This window comes from Nyctibius grandis, chromosome 1, assembly GCF_013368605.1.
Source record: "Nyctibius grandis isolate bNycGra1 chromosome 1, bNycGra1.pri, whole genome shotgun sequence".
NCBI lineage: Eukaryota > Metazoa > Chordata > Aves > Nyctibiiformes > Nyctibiidae > Nyctibius > Nyctibius grandis.
This window is the reverse complement of record NC_090658.1, coordinates 40,949,646-40,973,507: the sequence shown is the minus strand read 5'-3', so window position 1 is coordinate 40,973,507 and position 23,862 is coordinate 40,949,646. Positions and strand designations below refer to the sequence as shown.

General features: G+C 38.8%; 1 protein-coding gene across 2 annotated transcripts in view; it reads right to left on the bottom strand.

Moving 5' to 3' along the window:
* Window positions 1-23,862, bottom strand: part of AKT3 (AKT serine/threonine kinase 3) — a 171,952-nt gene that overhangs the window by 44,869 nt on the left and 103,221 nt on the right. For both annotated transcript variants that reach the window (XM_068408690.1, XM_068408607.1), the window contains exons 7-10: window positions 19,449-19,514; window positions 17,734-17,802; window positions 8,023-8,145; window positions 5,906-6,034 (exon numbers count right to left, since the gene is read on the bottom strand). In XM_068408690.1, the coding sequence (XP_068264791.1) occupies window positions 5,906-6,034; window positions 8,023-8,145; window positions 17,734-17,802; window positions 19,449-19,514 (387 nt within the window). The remainder of the gene's footprint in view (window positions 1-5,905; window positions 6,035-8,022; window positions 8,146-17,733; window positions 17,803-19,448; window positions 19,515-23,862) is intronic.

Genomic DNA, 23,862 nt, shown 5'->3' with positions numbered 1-23,862 from the left:
CATTTCATAACCTGCATATACCACAACATTCTTAGAAAATTCAACTTCAATTCCTGTAGACACAGCAAAAAGTGTTTTTTCTTGCTATAGCCGTGGCTGCAGTACAGGGTACCATGCTTCCCCTTGCTGAAATTCAGCCACTGAACTTTGATGGCCAAGTTCTAGATTTTGGGTCACCCCTACATCAAAGCCATATCCTTCCCAAAAAGAAAAGCTGTAAGAAAGAAATTAAGTGAAAAGTGAGGAAAGACAGCAGTTGCTTCTTGATAAAAGAGTTTTACCTTTCATTTCTGAGACAAAACTCAGGGAAATAATTGATTACATATGATCTCTCTCACTCCCATTTCTAAAAGAAAGATCACAAAAAAAGCCCCAGCCAAACAAGCGTTGCGTAACTTATCTTGACATTTCCTTCATCTCCACTGGTCTCGTTTTAATGTAAGTTGTAAGACATGTAGATCTTCTCATGCCTACGGACAAAGGCTATAAATCTACTCTGGTCTCATTTATTGTCACGTACCTTTAAGTGACAGTAACTGTATAAACTACATTGAAATGGTCTTGCTATATTTTTAAAATAAAAGACTACTGTTCTTAAAGGAATACATTCATCCATCTAGTGTGCACTTTTACGCTAAGAAAATTTAACAAGGTCCTACCATTTTCCCTGTTACTAGAAGACACCTAAATATCATTGATCATCTACATCTATGAATAGTCATTTGAATGATCATTCATGAAGTCCCTTACAGACTTGTTCATAGCCAAAACATCTTCTGTCCTGTTATTAAAAAGATTAAAAGCTTCAAAATGAACTTCTGGCATTTAAACTTGTATCTCCTGTGACACCAAAACTTAGTACCACAATCACTGCCCTACTATAACTAAGACTGTGCACTTAAGACTAAGAACTTGAACTGAAATGCAGAGAGCCAGAAACTGCAATCTCATATAAGAAATTACCCTTATAAATAATCAGAGCTGCAAGAACTTTTATTTCTCTGCCCAAGTAGCTTCACTTCCTGCATGTTCTACTAAAGAAAGTCTGTAGAGGTCTGTATCTTTATTGGCAGGTCTTTGATCCTTGACGATCAACTGAAAACTATCAAAATCCAAATTGCTTTTAAATGTCTCACAGGTATATTTAAAAGTAAAAGTACTTTCTCAGTTTTATTCTTTCTTTATTAAGCAAGTGACACTGTCTGGAAAAGACGCATGGTCCTGTCCTGCCTTTGCCACTGCAAAACTGCAAAAGAAACAGTTGGTGTTTTTTTTTCTGGAAAAAATCAAGAGTACATCTGTGTTTCCTAAATGGGATCACAATTCATCTTTTTCTCATTGGATCTATGTTTATTCTCTGACACCACAATTATCTCTACTGTGATAGCTTACTTTGAAGGATAACAATGGAAACAGACTCCTAAGAAACAGTCTCTTCTTCCTGAAAAACTACTAAGGAATGAGAAATTATGAAATATTTTATACCTTTGAAATGGGATATACCACAGATTCTTAGAGCAGAGGGAAATATTAAGTATTACCACTACACTAACACACACAAAAAAAACAAGGCTTGATGCAACAGATGATAAAGGAATTTCACTATTTATTAGATAACCAAATAATTTTCAAAAGACTGTGTAATTTCACAAATAAAAAGTTACTTACTCATTCTTCAATAATTGTGACCAAAATGTACATCTGTACTGTAAATATATATAAGCCCTGTTATTTGATGGTGGCAACTATTTTCTTCCTAGAGGATGTAGTCATACCCTACTGTCTTTTATGCTTGGCACATAACTATGTAAGACAAAGCTCAGTCAATGCTATTTTAGTTTTCTTTAAACCATAGAATACTGGCATTGGATAACAGGGAAGGGCTAGGAGAGGACAACAGAAAGGGAATGTACCTGTGGACCACCTAGCTGGAAGCCCTGCACACCCCTGTAACAGCACAGTGCTTGGTGAAGGTACTCATAAACTTCCAGGTGGGTGCCAGAATGATATATCAGCGATGGTCCAGACAAGTAATTCTAGCTCCAAAGCTGAAAATTGGCTCCAACCTGGCAATCTCATTACATTTTTTTCCCTGTGGCTCATCATCCATTTGATCACACATGGACAGGGGCATTTTTCTGGATCTGCCAGACATCAGCACAGTCAGCCTCAGGTCCTATATGAAAGGTCAGGCCCTATCACTGTGAGATGAAAGAGCCTTTTCAATAGAGGGCGGGAAGGACTACTTTGAGCTCAGAAACATAAGGTTTGTGGGGAAAACACAGCAACAGGTATGCTTATTTTCTAATTAAGAGTCATTCTGAAATCACCTTGGGAAATAATTCTGTATGGATCCACAAGGACACCTTCACCTGAGAGAAGGTCATGCAAGGAGGAAATCCACCTTACCCTGGCTTAGCTACTTCCCTGTTTTCCTGTTGGAAGCAACTGCATTCTAGTTTTTGCAAAAAGATAGAATAGTGAGCAGGACTCTCTGCCTCAAACAATGGTCCAAAAAGCATTTGGAGAACGAAGCTCAAGTTCTTGTTTGGAATTGAATCCACAACATTGAATTCATACAAAAGAAAAATATTAAGTCAGTTCTCAGGCTAGGTATAGATTCCTGGGCAAAGTTTCCAGTGCAAAGTTCCTGGGTCAACTGCTTCCCGGCCAGTAGACAGGAACCTCAGGCTACCCTGCGTGTTACACAGTACACTGTCCTAGTGTCCTCTACCACCAGCCAACAAGTACATGGAAAACTGAACCAAAAGGTCTGCAGAAGGGATGCACCCATCACAACTGACCTAGATGAAAGAGGAGGATGCAAGGGTATTATTAAAAGGACAGATGCTGAAGGATTTCTCCACATAACTGGAGAATATCTTGCTTCTAAAGAAAGGCTAAAAGTTATCTGCCTTTACACTTACCACAGCCAGGCAACACATAAGTATATGCTGCCATTTGTCTTGGGATAAACAAGTAGGAATTCACCATGGTAACAGGATTAAAGTCCAGCTGTAACATTAGGTTCTCATGATCTGCAATTTGTCAAAAGGTAGTAAGTCTTTGGCATCTGGTAATGATTTCTGTGGCCTGAACTGCAACGAGAAGTTATTTTTGCGCATTCGTTCTCTGACGCATGAATAGACTGGAGGACCGAGTCTCTTGATAGTCCCTTTATCAGTCAGCTGTCGCAGGTATAAAAATAGATACAATTGTCTCAGGTGAGCAACTTTCCAGCCAACGCACTGGTAAACACTATTGTAGCAGCAGAGAGTAGAAGGGAAAGTTTATTTTTTGCAATGGTGTCCATATACTGCTAACTTCACCCTTTAAATAAGAATTGTGTGGATAAAGGTGTTGGGTCTTCTTATGCCACATCAGTAACCTGTCTAGGTTGCTTGTTCTAAACCCTTTATCTCTGAGGTAAAAGGGAATGAGTTCTGTCATTCCCAAGGTTAATGAAGAGCCAACTTCCTTCAAGACAGATTTGTACAGGGTGGGTCTCCAAAAATACTCATAATGGGAGGTGGAGGAGAGGAGTGGGACTGCTAGAGAACTGAAAGGCAAACCAGATCAAGTAAGTTGTGGTAAGTGTCTAAAACCCAGAATGATCCCTTGCCAAGTTCGATGGAAGAGAGCTAACATGTTTCCAAAAGTAAGAGACAGAGAAGCAGATGAAAGCAACTGAACTGGATATTTGTACTCTTTGAGAATGCTTTCAAGACCAGTGATGACAATAATGGGGCAAGAGCTGGCAACGACACCTGTAGTCTATGCCAGTGATGACAGTATCGTCCCTTGTGTTCCTCTTGTTGCTGGAACAGATTCTGGGTGTGGAACACAAGAAAAGTGGCCACTGTACCAAGCCAAACAGGTGGATCTGCAACTTCTTCTAAGTAGCCATACAAGATTCAAAGCAGGCTAAGAATAGTTCTGGAATCCTTAAGCGAAGGTAAGTGCTGAGTGTCCCTGCACTAAACACAACGGAGATGTCAGAAATTGCCAAAAAGGATAGCAACAATCTGCACCCAAGTCTTCCTTGGAACCTATAGGATGGGATTCTGCAACGGAGACCAGGTATCATTGAGTTTGTTTTCATAGCTAGTGCAGCTGGTGACTCACCAAACAGCTGAAATTAGCACACCTAACCAACCAAAATTATTTAGGTACTTCAAATCTGCAGTGTGAGAGCATGACTGCTCAGATTTCTCTTCACTGCTGAAAGAATGAAGGAAGATGGAACCACATGGATGAAGAGAAAGTTAGCGGCTCCTAAGGATACTGACGTTTCCTTTATAGTTGGAGAAAAAGAATGTATCAAAAGATCTTGCTATGATCCAAAATGGTTTCATTAACTCTACATACCATATTAACTTATAACCAACTATTAGCAGTTCCAATTTCCTCCCTAAGTGCAAATTGGAGAAGACTTCAAATTTGCTTTAAGATATTTAGAAAGATTCTCAAACTCACAAACCTGACCATCCTAAAACCTTCATTTCCAGCCTGCATGGTTGGATCCAGGTGGTGATACGAACCAGTTTCCTTGACATCCCTTAATTGTAAGGTTCAGAATAAAAATGAAAGGCAATCTAAACTTGTTTGTTGGAATAGGCTCCAGGGCTTGTTGCTTCTACTCAGGGTTCAATACTCCTGAAACTAAGAGGGTAAAGAGCTATGCTGAATCAGTGCCTCCTCACCTCCTCCTTTTAAACTAAGGCACATTCTTCAAAGACGATACGTAATAGAGACTTTCTGGTGGTGCTGAGTTGCTTCAAGAGGTGGGGAATCCCTTGAAGAATCCTTCTTAAAACAAATGGTAGGACTGAAGGACCTTGTAAAGCCCTTTAGGTTGACTAGAAAGTTGTCTCAGTATCAGGTGTGTACTATGTCAATTAGCAATCTTGAATGCTGACAAGAATAGAAATAAGGGCTAATGCAGCATCCACAGAATCCTTCGTATTAAGTAAAAAAACAATACTGTCTTTCATGTCAATACTGGAGTTGCATTTGGGAACCCCAGGGGAGAGGCAAAACGACATTTCCAAGCACCACAATCAGTACCGTTGACTGAAGCCAGACAGGACAAAACCACAATTTTCCTAGTCTTTCCCTTGCTTTTATTCAGTAGGCATCAGTGGCAGAGCTTTCAGCACTAATACTGGAGCAGATCATTTGTGTGACTTGAGCTTCCACAGCAGATACTCAAGTGTCCAAATCAGAGAGGCCAAGGAAACAAAAACAATATCCTCGTGTCCATCTTTCTATCAATCCTCAAGAACTGTTATGTTTGGCACCTCAAGTGCTAGCTAACAGTAAAGATGGGGTGGCATATTCTGGGATGCCACTTCTGCTTACATACTAAAAAACAGCTAAGTTTTGGTGTCCATCTCAACCAGTCCTGAGTTTGATACACTCAACTGTTTTTAGCAGAAATATCTAAAATTTCAACTCCCTCTCCCTGCAACTGGGGAGTTCAGACAAAACTCAGCAAACTCAGTACCTTCCTATTCCCCCTCGCCTCCACTGAGGCTATATAAACACTAGTTATACAGCTCAGTTAAGCAGGATCATATGTTCCAAGTGACAGACAGATGGAAGATTATTTTTGAATAAATCATCGGAAGATAAAAACTTTAATAGAGGAAGGCAAACATGAGAAGGAAAATGCATGTTAGAGGCCTTTTTAAACACTAGGAAGCACAGCATCAATATACATACAATCACCACAAAGAACAGTAGCACATACTATTCTGAATAAAAACTGCATAGTATTAATCAGGCAGACTGACAGTTCTTTACTACAGTGAACAGTTTTCAGCATACAAACATCACAGTTTAAAATTAAATGAAAAAAATAAACATTTTATACTGCACTACAAAAATATATTCTAAATCATACCTCAGGTGCCAGGTATTCTGGAGTACCACAGAATGTTTTCATAGTTGCTGCGTCTGTGATTCCTTCTTTGCAAAGTCCAAAGTCTGTAATTTTTATGTGTCCATCTTTATCCAGCATTAGATTTTCTAACTGCATGTTGGGGAAAAAAATTTTGCCTTAGTGTTTCTTAACAGGATACGATGACGCATTACCTCAATTTTGTAAAAAATACACAGAGTGATTGTTTGCAATAGAATGTCATTTGTTTGTAATAAAAAAATACAGCATCTATTATGTTACAGTATTTAACAGTGTTTAATGTTATACAATTTAAATAATTATTTAATACAGTTTACAATAGTAAATCCCAGGTCAATCAAAGCGTGACCTTTCATTCTGAAGTTTTACAAGTTTGGTGCATCTTCCACAGAATGAAAGCAAAATAACTTCCTAAATATTCTCAAAATATAATCAAGTAATTCAAGATTATAATCATGGCTGTCATTTGGTAAGACTTCATAGGTTTCCTTTGCTGTAACATGGCCTTCATTTATCAAGATGCATTTTACTTACTATACTGTCATGAAAGAGTTAGTACATATCCATAAATCCTTAAAATATCTGCATCTTCCACAACCTTTTCAATAACAGACAAAAGTGGGGGTAGAGAGGCTACTGATAAAAACAAAACCCTGAACTGTTCCTGAATTGTGTATGTTTATTTCTGCATGCTTTGCATTGCTTTTTAAATACATGATTCTTGCTTTGAAATGTCAAAACAGAATATAGACTGTTGTGAAGTATTTAAAGAACAGGAATAAAAACTATTGCAATATTTACTGTGGACTATCTCAAAAGCACAGCTAACATCACTTTCCCCAAAGCTTTTCATTACCATTACTTTAAATACAGACAGAACTAAAACCAAGTAAAACATACTTCTGAACAACTTTTCTCAACAGAAAAAGGGGGTTTTTCCTAATTATAAGGTGTGAAAATACCAACAAAGAACAATCATAGTCCTGTCTTCCTAAGTCTCCATAAAGCCTGAAATACAATTCAAAGGTATATATTTCCTGTTGAGTCTGTGTCATACAAAGAAGATGCAAAGTAGGTGACACCAGAAATAGAAAATTAATGATGTCAAATTCCTCTTTCCTTATTATTTAGAATTTAAATCAGAAATCATGACCTATCATTCCTTGACCAGACAATTCCATATTTTTCCAAGATGTCACAGCATTTCATGTTATTACAAAAGATTCTGCTACAAACAGGTAATCCAGTATTTTGTTTTCCATCTGCCTCCCTGAGCAGAACTTGTCTACCACTGCCGCCTTCTCCTCGGTTCGTGTACAAAGGAGTCCATGAACTCCTCTAGTGTGCATGTATAACGGGAAAGCACAATTTCCCGTAGAAGAAATTAAAGGCTTGTCACAGAAATAAAACAGTCTCATCATGGAGTTTAGAGGTTCCTCCCACATAAGTTAGAAAATGTTCCTGTTGAAAGCAGAGGTTATTTTCCATAAAACATGGTCATATTGTGTCACAGAGTACCTAGAGCTTCAGGCAACAGAGGATACACAAATGCATACACAGGCAAATCTAAGACAAACTACATTCCAATATTATGAATCTTTCCCAAGATAAAAAAGACAAAACAATTTTTAAATTGAGGCTGAAAATCTTTTCCTGTTGAAGCATTCTGAATTGTTTTAAACGTTTTCAGATCATACAAGAACATAACTCTTTGGTGAGATAAACAGAATGCAGTCACATTGTCCCAATTCCCCATTTCCCTTGTTTGGGGACATTGAGAATTATATTTGAGATTTGTGTTGAAAGCCAAGTTAAGGGCAGGGCGGGGGCGGGAGGATCAGAAGTTTAAAACTCCTTCAAGTGCTATTACTAAGGTATGCTGTTTCTTTTTTTTAATCAAGTTAAAGTCAAGTAATATACCCACCCATAGATTACTGTATCAAACAGCTTCCTTCAGCACACACAGAACTTTAAACTGAACACAGATTTTTTTTTCCCCCCATTAACTCTGAATAGTACAACTTTATAATTACTTTGTGTTTGTCCCAATAGTCTCTGCAAAAACAAAAATTTGATTACTTTTTTTTTCTTTTTTTTACCTTGAGATCACGGTACACAATCTTCCCAGAATGCAGATAGTCCAGGGCAGAGACAATTTCTGCACCATAGAAGCGTGTGCGGTCCTCTGAGAACACCCGCTCTCTCGACAAATGGAAAAACAGCTGCAGGGTAAACAGCAGGGACAGGATTGTAATAATTACTGATTTAGTGGGGGAAATTAACACAAACATAAAACACCTCTCATCACCATATTGTGATGATAGATAGTGTACTCTCAGTGGACACTGAGCACTCTTAGACAGCAGCTGGCTTATCTTTTCCAGGTTTCCGAAGGGAGAAAGCGAGCTGTTAAATCAGCGTTTTAATCAATATACCAATCTTGTTTAAGACATTCTGCTTGCTACTCATTTAACCTTCAGTTACCAGAGGAAAAAAAAAAAATATGCAGCAGCATAATTCTGTACTTCTCCCTCCACCACTTCCTCGGATTTTTATTTAAGCCACAGAGAAATAGCATTAAAATACCCAGATTCTGGTTCCACCTGAAGTTTTTCAGTAATTTAATAACTTTTCTTTGAACTGAAAAAGGTCTAGTTGTTCAGTAGACTTCAACTGAACAGGTAAACCGGCATTTTACTAAAACAGCACATTCATACTGCTACCAATGTTACTAGAAAAAGCAAACGAACAACTGCTTCGGGCTTAGAAAATGAATCTATGTATTTAGTGTATTTCTTTGCTACAATGAAAATGTTTCTTTGGGGTTTTTGTCTCTTCTTTAATACTTTGTAAGCAACAGCACTTTGCAGACACTTTTTCAGCTGAAGTCTTTCAGTGAAAAATATTAGTCATTACGTATTGCCAGTAACTTCAGCTGCAATGAAAAAGCATAAGGTGATGTTCTGTAAGGTTGTCAGCACCTTATTGGATAAAACATCACCCTCAGAACTTGGAACAACACCTAAAAAAAGCAGAATTTGGCTGTTTAATTCAAATGCTCTCTAAAATGGCTTGTTTTATTTACTCTGTTAAGAAAGCTTGAGAAAGTCCCTGAAGAAAGATTAGTGAGTATGTTTCTGTATTCTGCTTAAGACCAAAGGGGCCGCCTGCCTTACTCCTTCAAGTTACAATGTTTTTGGGTTTACCACAAGAGCTAACAACCAACAAAACAGAAATACAGAAAATGTCATCATTTATAAATTGAATATAGACAAGGAAATCCATAACATTAATGTGGGTTTTTTTATTTTCACTACTAAAAATATCAAGTAGATGAGAATTCCAAAATGGCAGGGTCGGTACAAAAAAAAAAAAACCAAAACCAACCAACCAAAAAACCAGTAACGTGCTTAATCTGTCATTATCACATCCTACTTTACACCTATAGGAAATCGACACTGCTCACATGGCATAGAACAGTGTAAGAATTACTGCAGCTATATTCAGCGTGTGGACTTTGCAAAATGTAATTAAAAAGTCAATCCTATAAACAACTAGAAGTCAACTTCTTTCCCGATAGTTGTGTTCCAAAACATGCTTATTACTATATTCTGAACCTAAACAAACTTCCCACTAAACTGAGCCTTTTGGCAGCATATATTTGTATAAGCAGAGACTTCACAGAAAACAGAAACTACAGTGTGATTTACAGAGAGTATTTCATTTTTGTTCATTGTATTTGCATTCCCCTTTCAATTTCTTTCAAATTCTCAATACACCATGTCTAAAAATGGAACACCTGCATGACAAGAAGGATCATTATTTTGTAGGTATTTCAACTGCTCCGGCTGCTGTTTCCCTGTTCAAGCACCTGTCCCTGTGGCGACATCAGCCCTCCCTGTAGTGACGTGCATTCCGTACTGACGACTGCTTAATTGCCAACATAAACAGAAGACCCACACAGACTAAGCAACTAAGTCTGCCCTCATGAAGTGCCTCACATATTATAAAATCGGGTATTATAAAATTGGGAAAAGAATATATTTCTCAATTTGTAGGGTCTTTTCCACACATTTTCGCAAGATTTAAATAGGAAACAAACACCACTAAGTAGATCTTCATCCAAATAAAGCAAAATATAAAATTTATGTAATTAATAAATTTATGTCTGGTTTGTGGTCTCTTTTATAAATAATTAGCTAATGTCACTCATTTTTAAGAGTTTTATTTGTTTTGATGGACTCAAAGTAATTCAAAATAAAGGCCAACTTTCAGATCACTTTTTAATGTGTACACACAGCAAACACATTCCAAAAACTTGTAATATAACCTCCAGTTAGCCCTACATTCATATCTATGGAAAAGGACTATTGCAATTTTCTGTATGAAAGAGACTAATCGAGTAGCTGAGCAGCAAAGTTTTAGAAAATTCTAAAACCTCAGGATACTTGTCAGCAACAGATGCATTAGTTTGCATTAAAAAAGTGTCCTAATTTGAATCTGAGAGTTGATAACCCAACAAGTTAACACAACAAAAATTTATTTTCTTTAGTGTTTATTTCCAACAAAATATTCTTGATATTCATTCAAAGTAAAATGACCAGCTAGAAACAGCTAGCAACAGTAGAATCATAGTATCATAGAATCATAGAACGTTAGGGGTTGGAAGAGACCTCTGGAGATCATTGAGTCCAACCCCCCTGCCAGAGCAGGACCAATCTAGGGCAGGTTACACAGGAACTCATCCAGCCGGGTCTTGAAAGTCTCCAGAGAAGGAGACTCCACAACCTCTCTGGGGAGCCTGTTCCAGTGCTCTGTAACCCTTATGGTAAAGAAGTTCTTCCTCATGTTGCGGTTGAACTTCCTGTGCTATAGCTTGCGTCCATTGCCCCTTGTCCTATCCCAGGGCACAAGTGAAAAGAGGTTGCACCTTTCCTCTTGACACCCAGCCCTCATATATTTATATACATTAATCAGATCCCCTCTCAGTCTTCTCTTCTCCAGACTAAAAAGCCCCAGGTCTCTCAACCTTTCCTCATCAGGCAGGTGCTCCAGTCCCTTAATCATCCTTGTAGCCCTCCGTTGGACTCTCTCCAGTAGATCTCTGTCCCTATTGAACTGGGGAGCCCAGAACTGAATGCAATACTCCAGGTGAGGTCTCACCAGGGTAGAGTAGAGGGGGAGAAGGACCTCCCTCGATCTTCTGGACACATTCTTCTTAATGCACTCCAGGATACCATTGGCCTTCTTGGCCACAAGGGCACATTGCTGTCCCCATGGATAACTTGTTGTCCACCAGGACTCCAAGGTCCTTCTCCACAGAGCTGCTCTCTAGCAGATCACCTCCTAACCTGTACTGGTGCATTTTATTACTCCTTCCCAGGTGCAGGACTCTGCACTTATTCTCGTTGAACCTCATTAGGTTCCTCTTTGCCCAGCTCTCCAGTCTGTCCAAATCATGCTGAATGGCCGCACAGCCTTCAGGTGTATCAGCCAAACCTCCCAGCTTCGTATCATCAGCAAGCTTGCTGAGAAGACACTCTGTCCCTTCATCAAGGTTGTTGATGAAGATGTTGTACAGGACTGGACCCAGCACTGATCCTTGGGGGACTCCACTAGTTACAGGTCTCCAGCTGGACTTGGCACCATTGATTACCACTCTTTGGGCTCTATTGTGTAGCCAGTTCTTAATCCATCTCACTGTCTGTTCTTCTACCTCACACTTCCTGAGTTTGCTCACGAGGATGTCATAGGAAACTGTGTCAAACGCCTTGCTAAGGTCAAGGTAGACTATATCCACTGGTCTCCCTGCATCTACCCCTTCAGTCACAACACCATAGAATGCTATCAGGTTAGTCAAGCATGATTTCCCCTTGGTAAATCCATGCTGACTACTCCTGATAACCTTCTTCTCTTCCATGTGCTTAGAGATGACCTCCAGAATGAGCCGCTCCATCATTTTCCCAGGGATGGAGGTGAGGCTGACTGGTCTGTAGTTTGCTGGACCTTCCTTCTTGCCTTTTTTGAAGACTGGAGTGATATTGGCTTTCCTCCAGTCCTCAGGCACCTCTCCTGTTTGCCACGATCTTGCGAAAATGATGGAGAGCGGAGTTCTGTGTTTGCCAAAGAGACCGAGTTCCCAAGTCAGTTTATTTTAACGTTATATACACTACAGTCACTCTTCCTAAGCAGTTGTCATATTATAGCACCTAACACAGAGTTGTCATCAAACCATACATGCTAGTTTTGAATGAAGAATGTACATTTAGATATAAAAATGCATGTTAAAAGTAAATTCATACACTCAGATATATGCTAAAGATACTAAAGCAAACTAAAATTATAACAGAAAAATCTAATTCAGTGAGATTGCAGCATTATTTTCAGCTAATTATTTAGTTGGTTCACTATTTTGGAATAATTATGCCACCAGGCTCTATTTACAATTGTCAGAACATGAAGATTAGATTTATTAAGTCAGAGAAGGAAAAGAAGGATGGAAGGTTATGAAAAAAGTTTCCAACATTTGCGCTATTTATTGATTTACAGTTTTCAAATATGTGCTATAAAGTCATTGGATTTGCAATAGAAATAGCTTTGGCATAAAAAAAGCCATTTTGCACATAACATTTTTGACGGCATACATGAGGGTGCTATAGTTACAGTGAGGATTGGAGCTATATACTGCCTGGTATGCCTTTATTTAAAAACTGAATAACAATGTTGCCATGGGGTTTTTCCCTAATAAAAAATTTTAATGGAAAAATTTTAACAAATAAAAATAGCAAACATAGAAGCATATTCAACTGCAGATCCAAGCATGCCAAATATATAAAAGACACAATCTTTATCAATTGGTCTGTTAAACTTCTACACATGCTAGTGACCTATTTGGCATGTTGAAAGTTGTGTGACTGGCTCTTGCTGTCATACACTGGGTTTGCTGAGCTCTGCAGTTAAACACATTTAATCTTTGACAGTTGATTTGACTCTTTTGCAAAGCATTTGCAGTAGCAGCCTTGAAATTTTGAATTTTTTGTTTATTGTTTCAGCCTTTACACTGCTTCTAGGCACATTCTGTACCCAAAGAAATATAGCATCCTTATTTTAGACTATCATAATTTTAGGCTAAGGAACATTCTCTCATTTACTCAGAGTTTAGGAAAACAAAACAGGACACAATCAAGATAAAAACAACAAAGCTCACAACAACATTCAGTTATTTTTCATTAGGTAGGTTCTAAATCCTCTGTCTTTTTTTCTAGACAGTAATAGCACTTGCTCAATTACAACACACCATTTAGTTTTCTCTCACCTAACGAATGGAAAAAAAAAACCAAGCGGAACAGAGATTCAGCATTCTAGTGCGGAGAAACCATCTGAACAAATTTTAGAGTCTAATTTTATTATACAGATAATTACCAATTAAGTTTGTTACAATGTACAGAATTTTGAATTATCCTGAAAGGACAAAGCAAGTAAGTTAATCAATTTATTAGTCAGCTGAATCAGTGTACTCTGCAGAGTAATGTATGTAATAGATTTCATTCCTTAAGATTTTCAACCTTTAAAGCAAAATACTGGAAATAAAAAAAAGGGAAACATACACTCCAAAAGTATTCCCCAACAATAAAGAACCACTCTTAGAGTATCACTTTTTATACCACAGTTTATACCATTCTGTATGGCCTGGTAGTTGGGCAAACACTGCTAACATACTAACATATATATATAACATACTAACATATATATATATATAACTACTAACATACTGCAATCACACAGTACTCAAAATTATATGGGTTACAAAAGGAGGAGTATGCAAATCAATACTAGCAGGAAAACCATCAATACAGCCTTACACCTTTTTTTTTTTTCAAAATGTTCATAGGACGAGGACAGTAAAAAACGTACAAAAATGAAGCGGTTTTCTTTTCTTTAAAGTAGGCCTATGTTTGTCTGTAAGTACTGATAGTTTTATTTATTTAAAAATATTTACATGAATATTCTGTATTTTGAACCAAAGTAGAGAACACAGTTTATCATGCAATGCTGCATGTACTTTTTTACCAGGCACTCATAAAATATGTCATTTCAAAGTCTTGATAGTGGGATTTGGTCATCTCAACTAAGCCAGGTAAATATTTTTTTTTCTAAAATCAAATTTCAGTGTATTAATGCTACTTTAATGTAATTCCTTCAGTATAACAAATGTATTGAGAAGTAATCACAAAGTCAGAAGTATCCTTCTAGTTCTATACTGCAACATAGTTTATGATCAATAGGCATTGCTAAACATTTCATCCACAGAGTCCAATGGCAACACAAAAAAAAAAGTCAAGCTTTCAGCCCACAATAAATATTTCAAGATTGGGCCCTTAAGCAGCAGAAAAGTAACTGTAAAAGTTGTCAGTGTAATAAAAACATATTCAGTATTTCCATCTGAATAATTTGCTTTAATATATTTAGCTACAGAATATGCTTTTTTAAAAAAGTAAGTCAAAAGATAATTCAATACAGTCATACTTTGTACATTCTAAAAAAGCGCACACATAGACAAGTAAAACCGATGCAGTTACATTTTCATTATAACATGTTCCCTTATTAACTGAGCCTAACTAATTTGAAGTTACATAGGCAAGGTAAGGCAAAGATAAATTGCTACTATTCTGGCAGGATATTAAATTCAACATGGATCTAGATTTTTAACAGATACAGAAGATTCTTGTTTAGAATCATTTTAACGCACTTTCTTCTCCTCCAGAATGAAATTCAGTGGCCCCTTCCATGACTCTTTTCCTTCCTAACCATCGTAAGAGGAACTGAAAACTCCTAGTACTGACTACACTTTATTACTGTACTAGGGCAGAAGCCTAAACTGTGGCATTTTCTTTCTTTCAACTGGGTGAGAGTCAAGAATACGGATACAAATTTCAAGAACTCCTTCATTCGGAGGACTGTCTGGGTAATGTGCTCCTGAAAGACAGAATCCCAAGAAAATTCCCAAGCAACTGACTCAGGCACAACTGTTTAACTAAAAAGAAATCTTTAATCTAAAGGAATTTCAAACAAACACACTGAAGGTAGCACAGCTCTGTAGAGAATCAAAAGCAACATGGTACAGCTACAGTCAATTTCCAACTGGAATGATATAATTAAAAGACAAGTTTTCAACACCTTCAGCAGTGAGAAACCATTGTAAGGAAATGAAACCTCCTTGGAACACAGAGAAAACAGTAGAGTGAAGCAGCAAAAGAAAAAAGTCTGCATACCATATAGGAGATATGCTTACAAATGGCTAAAATGCTGGTTAAGCTTCATGCAACTTACTTTCAGTAGTTCTGAGTTAATAACAAGGCTATTTTTACAAATATGAAGTCCTTTGTATTTCTTAGCAGACAGTGACTGAAGTCTGAAATTCACAGGAAAAATTGGTACGATTAAAGATTTTCCTATTAAAAAGGACAATTTGTACAACTTACTGTTCCAGATCTATAGTCAAAGAGAAGCACGTAACCAAATCAAGAGAGTTTCTTCAAAGAAAACTGCCTACTCTGAAAGGCCATTATTTCCCACTCTGGCAAAAATTCACGGTTAGCTTCACTGAATTCGGGAACCATCAGCAAAGAACATGAGCAACACAGACAAACAAGAGCATCATACCCGGAAAAAAGCAACCCACTCTTGGCAAAGTACAACCACCACTCTTGGCAAAAATCATTCAAATCCCAATAAGAAAAACCAGGCTGCCACCAAGAAACCTGTGACACAAGACACTTGCAGCAGTTGCCACAAAGGTGCACTACCCAATGCAGAGGAATGCAAGATATAAGCCTGATCAAAACATAGTGTCAGGCTACCTTCAATCAGAAGAAAGGAGCTGAAAACATTCTCTGCGGGCTCTGCTCTGCATTCAAATAGGACAGAAAACTATCTTTCAAAAAGACGAGTATCTAAACGATAGGCTGATGTTAAAAACATACTTTCAAAGTGCTCCTGAGATTACAGAAATGCAATAAGGTCTTACACAGAGAAAACTAAGAACAATCAGCCAGTTTATAAGGCATCACTTTTAAAACTCATTGTAGATAGCACTGACTTAATATTGGTGACATAATTTCAATGTCAAATAAGCCAGCTGAGTGTCCAAGAGAAGGCTGTTACCCCATTACTGCTGAGGCAGATTTTTGTGTCTAGTTCAACTACCCAAAATACTTCAACACCTGTGATGTCCAGAACCGGGTTTATACATATGGAGTTAAACAAGCCATCCTCCCATATGAGGACCCTATAGTACCATGTCTAGCCATGGCTGGCAGAGGACGGCCATGGACAGGGTAGGACGTAAACATGCCTCAGACTGGGCGCAGAAATCGCCAGAGCAATAAACACAAGACAGGCACTCTGGGGGTGCTCAAGCATTAGGATTATAGTTGAAGACAGTTTTATTGTAGGAGAACATAGCAAAAGGATAATGCAAAACATGGTATCATGCTTCAACAATTCCTGAATGAAGAAACAGCTTTTTAATAAAAAAAGCCAGTGGAAACAGTCCTTTAACATTATTATGCAGCATATAGTAGACAAAGTAAGGAAAACTCCCTAGTTTATGTTGTAACAAGATATAGTTTGAACAGCAAACAGCACCTAAAAGGTAGATAAAAGCCCGCTTAGATGGCAATTCTCTTTACTTCCATTTGACGGGTGAAGCTTTTGATACTCCATTCTTCAGTAAACAGCTGGAGGACAGCAACGGCTTAAAGGCTAATGACACTGTAAGAAGTTCAGCACTTAAGCTGAAATTTCCAGAGTAGACAGCAAGTGAAGGGGACAGAAGTAATGAAAATTATGAACACTGCACTCTCTTCTCATAGGTATTTGCAATGGCTATAGCAAAGAAGAGAGCACATATTTCACATTAGGACAAAAGCAAGACTATTCAACATTATTTTTGCTTGTTTGCACTAGATTATGATCGTTTCACTGAATCACAGAATCACAGAATGTTAGGGATTGGAAGGGACCTCAAAAGATCATCTAGTCCAATCCCCCTGCCGGAGCAGGATTACCTAGACCATATCACACAGGAACGCGTCCAGGCGGGTTTTGAATGTCTCCAGAGAAGGGAGACTTCCACAACCTCTCTGGGCAGCCTGCTCCAGTGTTCGGTCACCCTCACCGTAAAGAAGTTTTTCCTCATGTTTATGTGGAACCTCCTGTGTTCCAGCTTGCACCCATTGCCCCTTGTCCTGTCAAGGGACGTCACTGAGAAGAGCCTGGCTCCATCCTCATGACACTTGCCCTTTACATATTTATAAACATTAACGAGGTCACCCCTCAGTCTCCTCTTCTCTAAGCTAAAGAGACCCAGCTCCCTCAGTCTCTCCTCATAAGGGAGATGTTCCACCCCCTTAATCATCTTCGTGGCTCTGCGCTGGACTCTCTCTAGCAGTTCCCTGTCCTTCTTGAACTGAGGGGCCCAGAACTGGACACAATATGTTCATGCCAGAACATGCTATAATATTCCTGAAGAAAAAATAATTAGCAAGCTATTTGTAATTATTTCTCTACTATGAAATTATCTTTCAAGATATAACAGTCTAATTTTTCAAGAAGAGGAACTACTTTTGACAGCACAGTTATAAAACACTTCTACATTTTTTTAAAATAAAACAATTTTTAAAATTTAAAAAAAAAAAACCCTTCAAAGATACTAGAAAGCAAAAAAGGCAAGAAAAATTATATTCTTTAAAGTGTTACCCAGTGACAACATTACCATTACATGCACAGAACATCTTTTTTAAACTTACCTCTCCTCCATTAACATACTCCATCACAAAACACAAACGATCCTTTGTCTGGAAGGAATATTTCAAGGACTTGCAAAGAAAACAGCAAAACCAAACCAGTTATCATCTTGTATTAACCCAATCTCTTGCACTTAAACTATAACAAAATTTCATTTTATCCTCTTAAGCAGACAATTCTGACTTGGTGAGAACTTTCAGAGTAATTAAAAGTGTAACTTCCTACCTGCAGCTTGAGATGAATTAACACAAAAACCTCCATGTCTTCCCTCATCTCTGCCACATGGCCATTGATATGAAAACACCATGCTTATTACAATAAAATGCTAAATAGTCACTAAAGTACACAATTTTCTACTGCATTTCTTATTGCCACACATGGTACCAGCTATTCTCACTTGTTGTATATTATGATGTCCACTTCCACAATGCCCATGAAGAGAGCTATTACTACATTCTTTCAAATTTCTTCCAAATAAAACCTTAAACATAATCTTTAACCTCCAGCTTGCTTTCATTTCCAAAGCAAGGTCTATCTAGTTTCACATATGATGCAATGTTAAAAACACTGAGTGCCAAATGAATATATTTATTTATGTATGACTTTAAAATTGTTACAAATGTTATTATCTTAATTATTTTTTTTTGCTTCATGTTGATTTGATTTTGCTTGGAAAAATTATACCAAAGAAAATCTACAGATGCAGGCTTGGCTTAAAAGAAACAAAATGCAGTAGAACTACATGTAACAAAATCATAAGTAGACTTGTGTGACTTAAATACTGCATGTCTCCTTAAAATATTTGTTTAATAATATCAGAAAGATATAAAGACACAACTGCAGTGACATTGTTGCATGATTTGACTGGAATTATGCTTACTTCTGCTTACCTTTACACTCTAATTTAAGAAACTTTTGAAAATCTTTTCTCTTGACTAAATTTCCAAGAATATTTTGGCCAAGCAATGTAAATGCAATCCTCAGCTTTCTAAAGGGTTTGTTTATGATTTTCTAAATAGGGAAGCTTCCATGTTATACTTTGATATTTTAATACAAAAAAGAAAATAATTTTCCCTATCTTAAAATACAACATGTAAATTATCTTTTGAAATCAATGAAAATCGTTTCTAATATATTCTCAAAGGAATCAGAATTACTTCTACAGAAGATAGTCAGTTGTAAAATTAAAATTATTAATCATGACTTGTCATGAATCTCAAAATTTTCATCTTCTTTTCAGTATTTTCCTTCTATTAAATATTAACCACATGAAGACAAAGATCCTGAAGTAGTGGAGTTTGAGGTTTTTTTGCTCCATGGACTACTTATGTTGAACAAATAGTTACTTTTATCATTTTATTGAATTCTTAATTGATTTTTCTTGGTAAACTACTTACTTGACACTATGCGAAATCAATTAACTTTTATTAAAAAAGTATTCACGTACAAAAATCACAAAAATTGCACAACAGTTACATTCTACAGTTAAATTTTTTTCAGTGCTGTTAAGTTTTACAAAATTATTAGAAACTTCATTTCTGAACTCTTAAGTATACATTCTGATAAAGGATAACATAAGCACCAGATAGCTACCACTTGTTTAAAAATCATCACGCGAAAGTCTTCAAAATTTGTTTGTAAATTATGTTCATAATGGAATACCCATCATGTTGAAAATTACCTGCTAATGTACTTAAAACTAATTCCTAATACTTACTGTTAAAAAAGGGTGTCTGGTGTTTTTCAATACTCTGCTTTCTGTAAGCGTATGAGCCACTTCATCCTGAGAAATAAAGAGTAGAAGAAGTAGGTCTGAATCAAGATATAAAATTGTAATTTAATTAATTATGAGGAAAAGGTCAACACTTCCAAAAAGAGAAAGCTACAGTACAGTTTGGGAAACCTGGAAGAAATACAAAAAATAATTCACATTTTTTGAGAAAATGTGCCACATCTAGTCTTTTCTTAAACACCTCCAGGGATGGTGACTCCACCACCTCCCTGGGGAGCCCATTCCAATGCCTAATAACCCCTTCTGTGAAGAAATTTTTCCTAATGTCTAACCTGAACCTCCCCTGGCGCAGCTTGAGGCTATGTCCTCTAGTCCTGTTGCCAGTTGCCTGGGAGAAGAGGCTGACCGCCACCCTGCTACAACTTCCTTTCAGGTAGTTGTAGAGAGAAAGGTGCATTCGGAGAGAGACAGCCATGCTCTCCTGTCCATGAGCCTGAACAGGGAAGATTAAAACAAGTCCTGTGCAAAGGGAGAGAAAGAAACTAACGTGGCCCCCGTGGGTGTTTGTGGCCCATGAAGCCCACTCACGCTCATCCCCAGCTCTCTCCGCAGCCCGGGCCCTCTCACCATTCCCCTGGGTGGCTGCCAGGCAGGGGGCATACGGGAGGCGAGGAGGAGCCGGGAGGGGTGACAGCAAGGCCCCAAGGGCCGGGATATGGCCCCTCACGCCACCAGGTTTGCACAGAGCAGGGCCACGCATGGGCGAGGGGAAGAGGATGGCGGTAGGAGGGCTCACCCTGCGCTGCAAGGGTGAGCATCGCCTGAGGACTAGGGAGAAAAGCAGGGAATTTAGGAGGTTCATATCACATATACATGGCCATTTTATGCAATTCTACGTATAGTAAGTGTCAGGAATCCCTCCTCTCCAGGATGCCAGGGACGGGACCTAAAAAGCCTGAGAGCCACTGGGCTGGTTTAGCCATCTTCTGTGGCGCTAAGCTGCTGCCAAGTATTATTTGATACAGAATTGAAGGCTAACTTAGTGCGCCTCCATCTTCTACCATAATCCTGCAGAAGCAAATGTATTCAGTCAGAGTATACTTTAGTATTGCTACAAATAATACCAATATAATATTATTGCACTGCACGTGCTTATCAGACAATGGTCTGAAGATAAGGTATTATTCAACTAGAAAGTAAACACAGATGTCAGAAATTTTAAATTATACTTTAAAAATTGTCAAAATAGGAAGTTAAACAACAACAAGAAAGTCACTGGTAATAAATTATGATGCCATTTAGGTGAATAGCAGTGCAACGCTGAGTGTATACACTAAACCACATACTGGGGGAAAAACAAAAAAAAAACACTTCAAGGAGTAAAGCAAGCCTAATGTTTGATTTATTTATTTATTTTTAAACCTCAGTGGTTCACCAGACACAGGGTACAAAAAGCTGGCAATGGACAGTTTTTCTGGCATTACCTCGAGAAGTTTGTAATACTGGTAGCAATTCCCTGGTAACTGTAATACTAATCTGTCATGAAAATTTAGGATCAATAGATTTAGTCAGAACTGGGCAGACGCTATACAGCCTTCTAGATACAGCTGTCAATGCACTTTTCTGCTTCATATTATGCTGTTACAGGTATACCCTTCTATAGTGTTATAGGCTGAGTGGGAACTGCAGATCTATTCTACCTAGCAACCATATCCTTAGCACTGATCTTCAGAGTTAAATGTTACTGATAAATCCCAACAGCATACTTACACACTGACTGGGCTAGACAGCTAAGTTCAGACTCAAGTCTGCTTTTGTTTTTAGATTGGGGTGGAGTGGACAAACTGATACCTGGTGACTATAGGGAAAAAAACATAATCACTTCACTTGTGAATATCTCAAGCATAGTTATTTTTTATTCTTTCATCAGTTTCTTATCAACATACAACCATACTATGGAAAACTTAGAAGGACTCCCTTCAAAACAAAATTCCAGTTCTGAGGAAGTCAGAGAGAGAGGTCCTCCCATTTTCATCACAGGATGAAATGCATGTTCCCTCACACACTTGATCTTCTTGTTAGCCTACAAATAGGCAGAAAAACAGACCCTGGTCTGGTTCAGGGTGTGCCAGGTTCTGCCCAGTCTATCACTGAGCTAGCTTTCTGTTTTCAGATAAACAGATCAATAAACAGTCACATTCCCAATCTCTTCAAAATTTCTCTGGCTTTATACACACTTCTATGGACAAGAGTTTTCGCTCAACAGAGAGAGAGAGTTATCTGAGAATCCATTTTAACCCTTCTAAAAATTCAGTGACGTTGCAGCAGCCAGCAAAGTAAAAACCCTAAAATTCAAAAAAGTGTATTTTATTTTATTGATACAAAGAAATAAGCTGAAATGCTCTGAAAGTTGGAAGGGTATAAACAACAGAGCTCATAGCTCAGAAGAGGAGCTCATAGCAGTCAGACATAAGATTTCCCTGAGGACCCCCTGGGTGCCACGGGTGAGCAGAGCACTGAGGAAGGATGTCAGGCTGGAGACTGGGCCACAGCATGCAGCAACGTGATAGACTCTGAGATCCACAGGGCAACCCACAGAGATTGCTGCTATTTATAAAGTCTTACAAGGAGGGCCACTGAGATGCTTCTTCCCATGCAGAATCAGGAGAACACAGCAGTGATACCCTCTTTCCTTTCTGTATCTCCCAATTATGAAGAAGAAAAGGACACTCTGTTGCTGTTAGTCCAAATTGCATACATGCCGACCAGCCTGCCAGTGCACGCTAGACAGCTGCTAAGGGCACGCAGAACTCACAGGTCACTTTCTTCTCTGCTGAAGACATAAATTTAAGTCTCTCCCCCTACACCAGGGCTGGTTTAAATGAAATTCAAGGAAATATAATTGTCTTTGAGGTTTCTACTCCTCTATCAAATTTAATCGAAGCTGATCAGCACATTCAAAAGTTACTAGAATAACTAGTATGAAAAGTGAGTGACAGACAGACAAATGAACATAGAGATAGACTGCAAAACTCTAAGCCCTGTTCTCATAAGCCAATAGGAAAATCAGAAAAATCTGAAGGATACTGTAAAACAAAATATATGTAAACCATAGTAGTTCCCATCCACATTCAGTTTTTACCAATACTGGTATTGTTAGCCTCAAGCATTCAAAAACCTCAGTCAGATCCACATCCCTCAAAAAATTCCTTATTGAATAATTGGGATTATTTTTACTTCAGTCTCATGGTGATAACAGCACGTAGGTTTCTTGCTCTCAACTTGTTCCATGCAAGTGGGATTCAAAACTTTAGAATTGCTAGCCATAACATGGCACATGCAGGACAATCGGGGCATCGGGGCCAGCCAACATGGATTCATGAAAGGCAGGTCCTGCTCGACCAACCTGGTCTCCTTCTATGACAAAGTGACCCGCTTAGTAGATGAGGGCAGGGCTGTGGGTGTAGTCTATCTAGACTTCAGTAAGGCATTCGACACTGTCTGCCACAGCATCCTCCTGGACAAACTGGCTGCCCAGGGCTTGGATGGGTGGACTCTTAAATGGGTTAAAAACTGGCTGGATGGCCGAGCCCAGAGAGTGGTGGTGAATGGGGCAAAGTCCAACTGGCGGCCGGTCACTAGCGGTGTTCCCCAGGGCTCAGTTCTGGGGCCGGTGCTGTTCAATATCTTTATAGATGATCTAGACGTAGGGATTGAGTGCACCCTCAGCAAATTTGCAGATGACACCAAGCTGGGTGGGAGTGTCGATCTGCTGGAGGGTAGGAAGGCCCTACAGAGGGATTTGGACAGGTTAGATAGATGGGCCGAGACCAACGGCATGAGGTTCAACAAGAACAAGTGCCGGGTCTTACACTTTGGCCACAACAACCCCATGCAGCTCTACAGGCTGGGGGAAGAGTGGTTAGAAAGCGGCCCAGCGGAAAGAGACCTGGGGGTGCTGACCGACAGCCGGCTAAACATGAGCCAGCAGTGTGCCCAGGTGGCCAAGAAGGCCAATGGCATCCTGGCCTCTATTAGGAACAGTGTAGCCAGCCGGTCTAGGGAAGTGATCTTCCCTCTGTACTCGGCACTGGTGAGGCCGCACCTTGAGTACTGTGTCCAGTTCTGGGCCGCGCACTTCAAGAAAGATGTTGAGGTGTTGGAGCGAGTCCAGAGGAGGGCGACCAAGCTGGTGAAGGGTCTGGAGGGTCTGACCTATGAGGAACGGCTGAGGGAGCTGGGGTTGTTTAGCCTGGAGAAGAGGAGGCTCCGAGGTGACCTTATTGCAGTCTACAACTACCTGAAGGGAGGTTGTAGTGAAGTGGGAGTTGGCCTCTTCTCCCGGGCAACTAGCGATAGGACAAGAGGACACAGCCTCAAGCTTTGCCAGGGGAGGTTC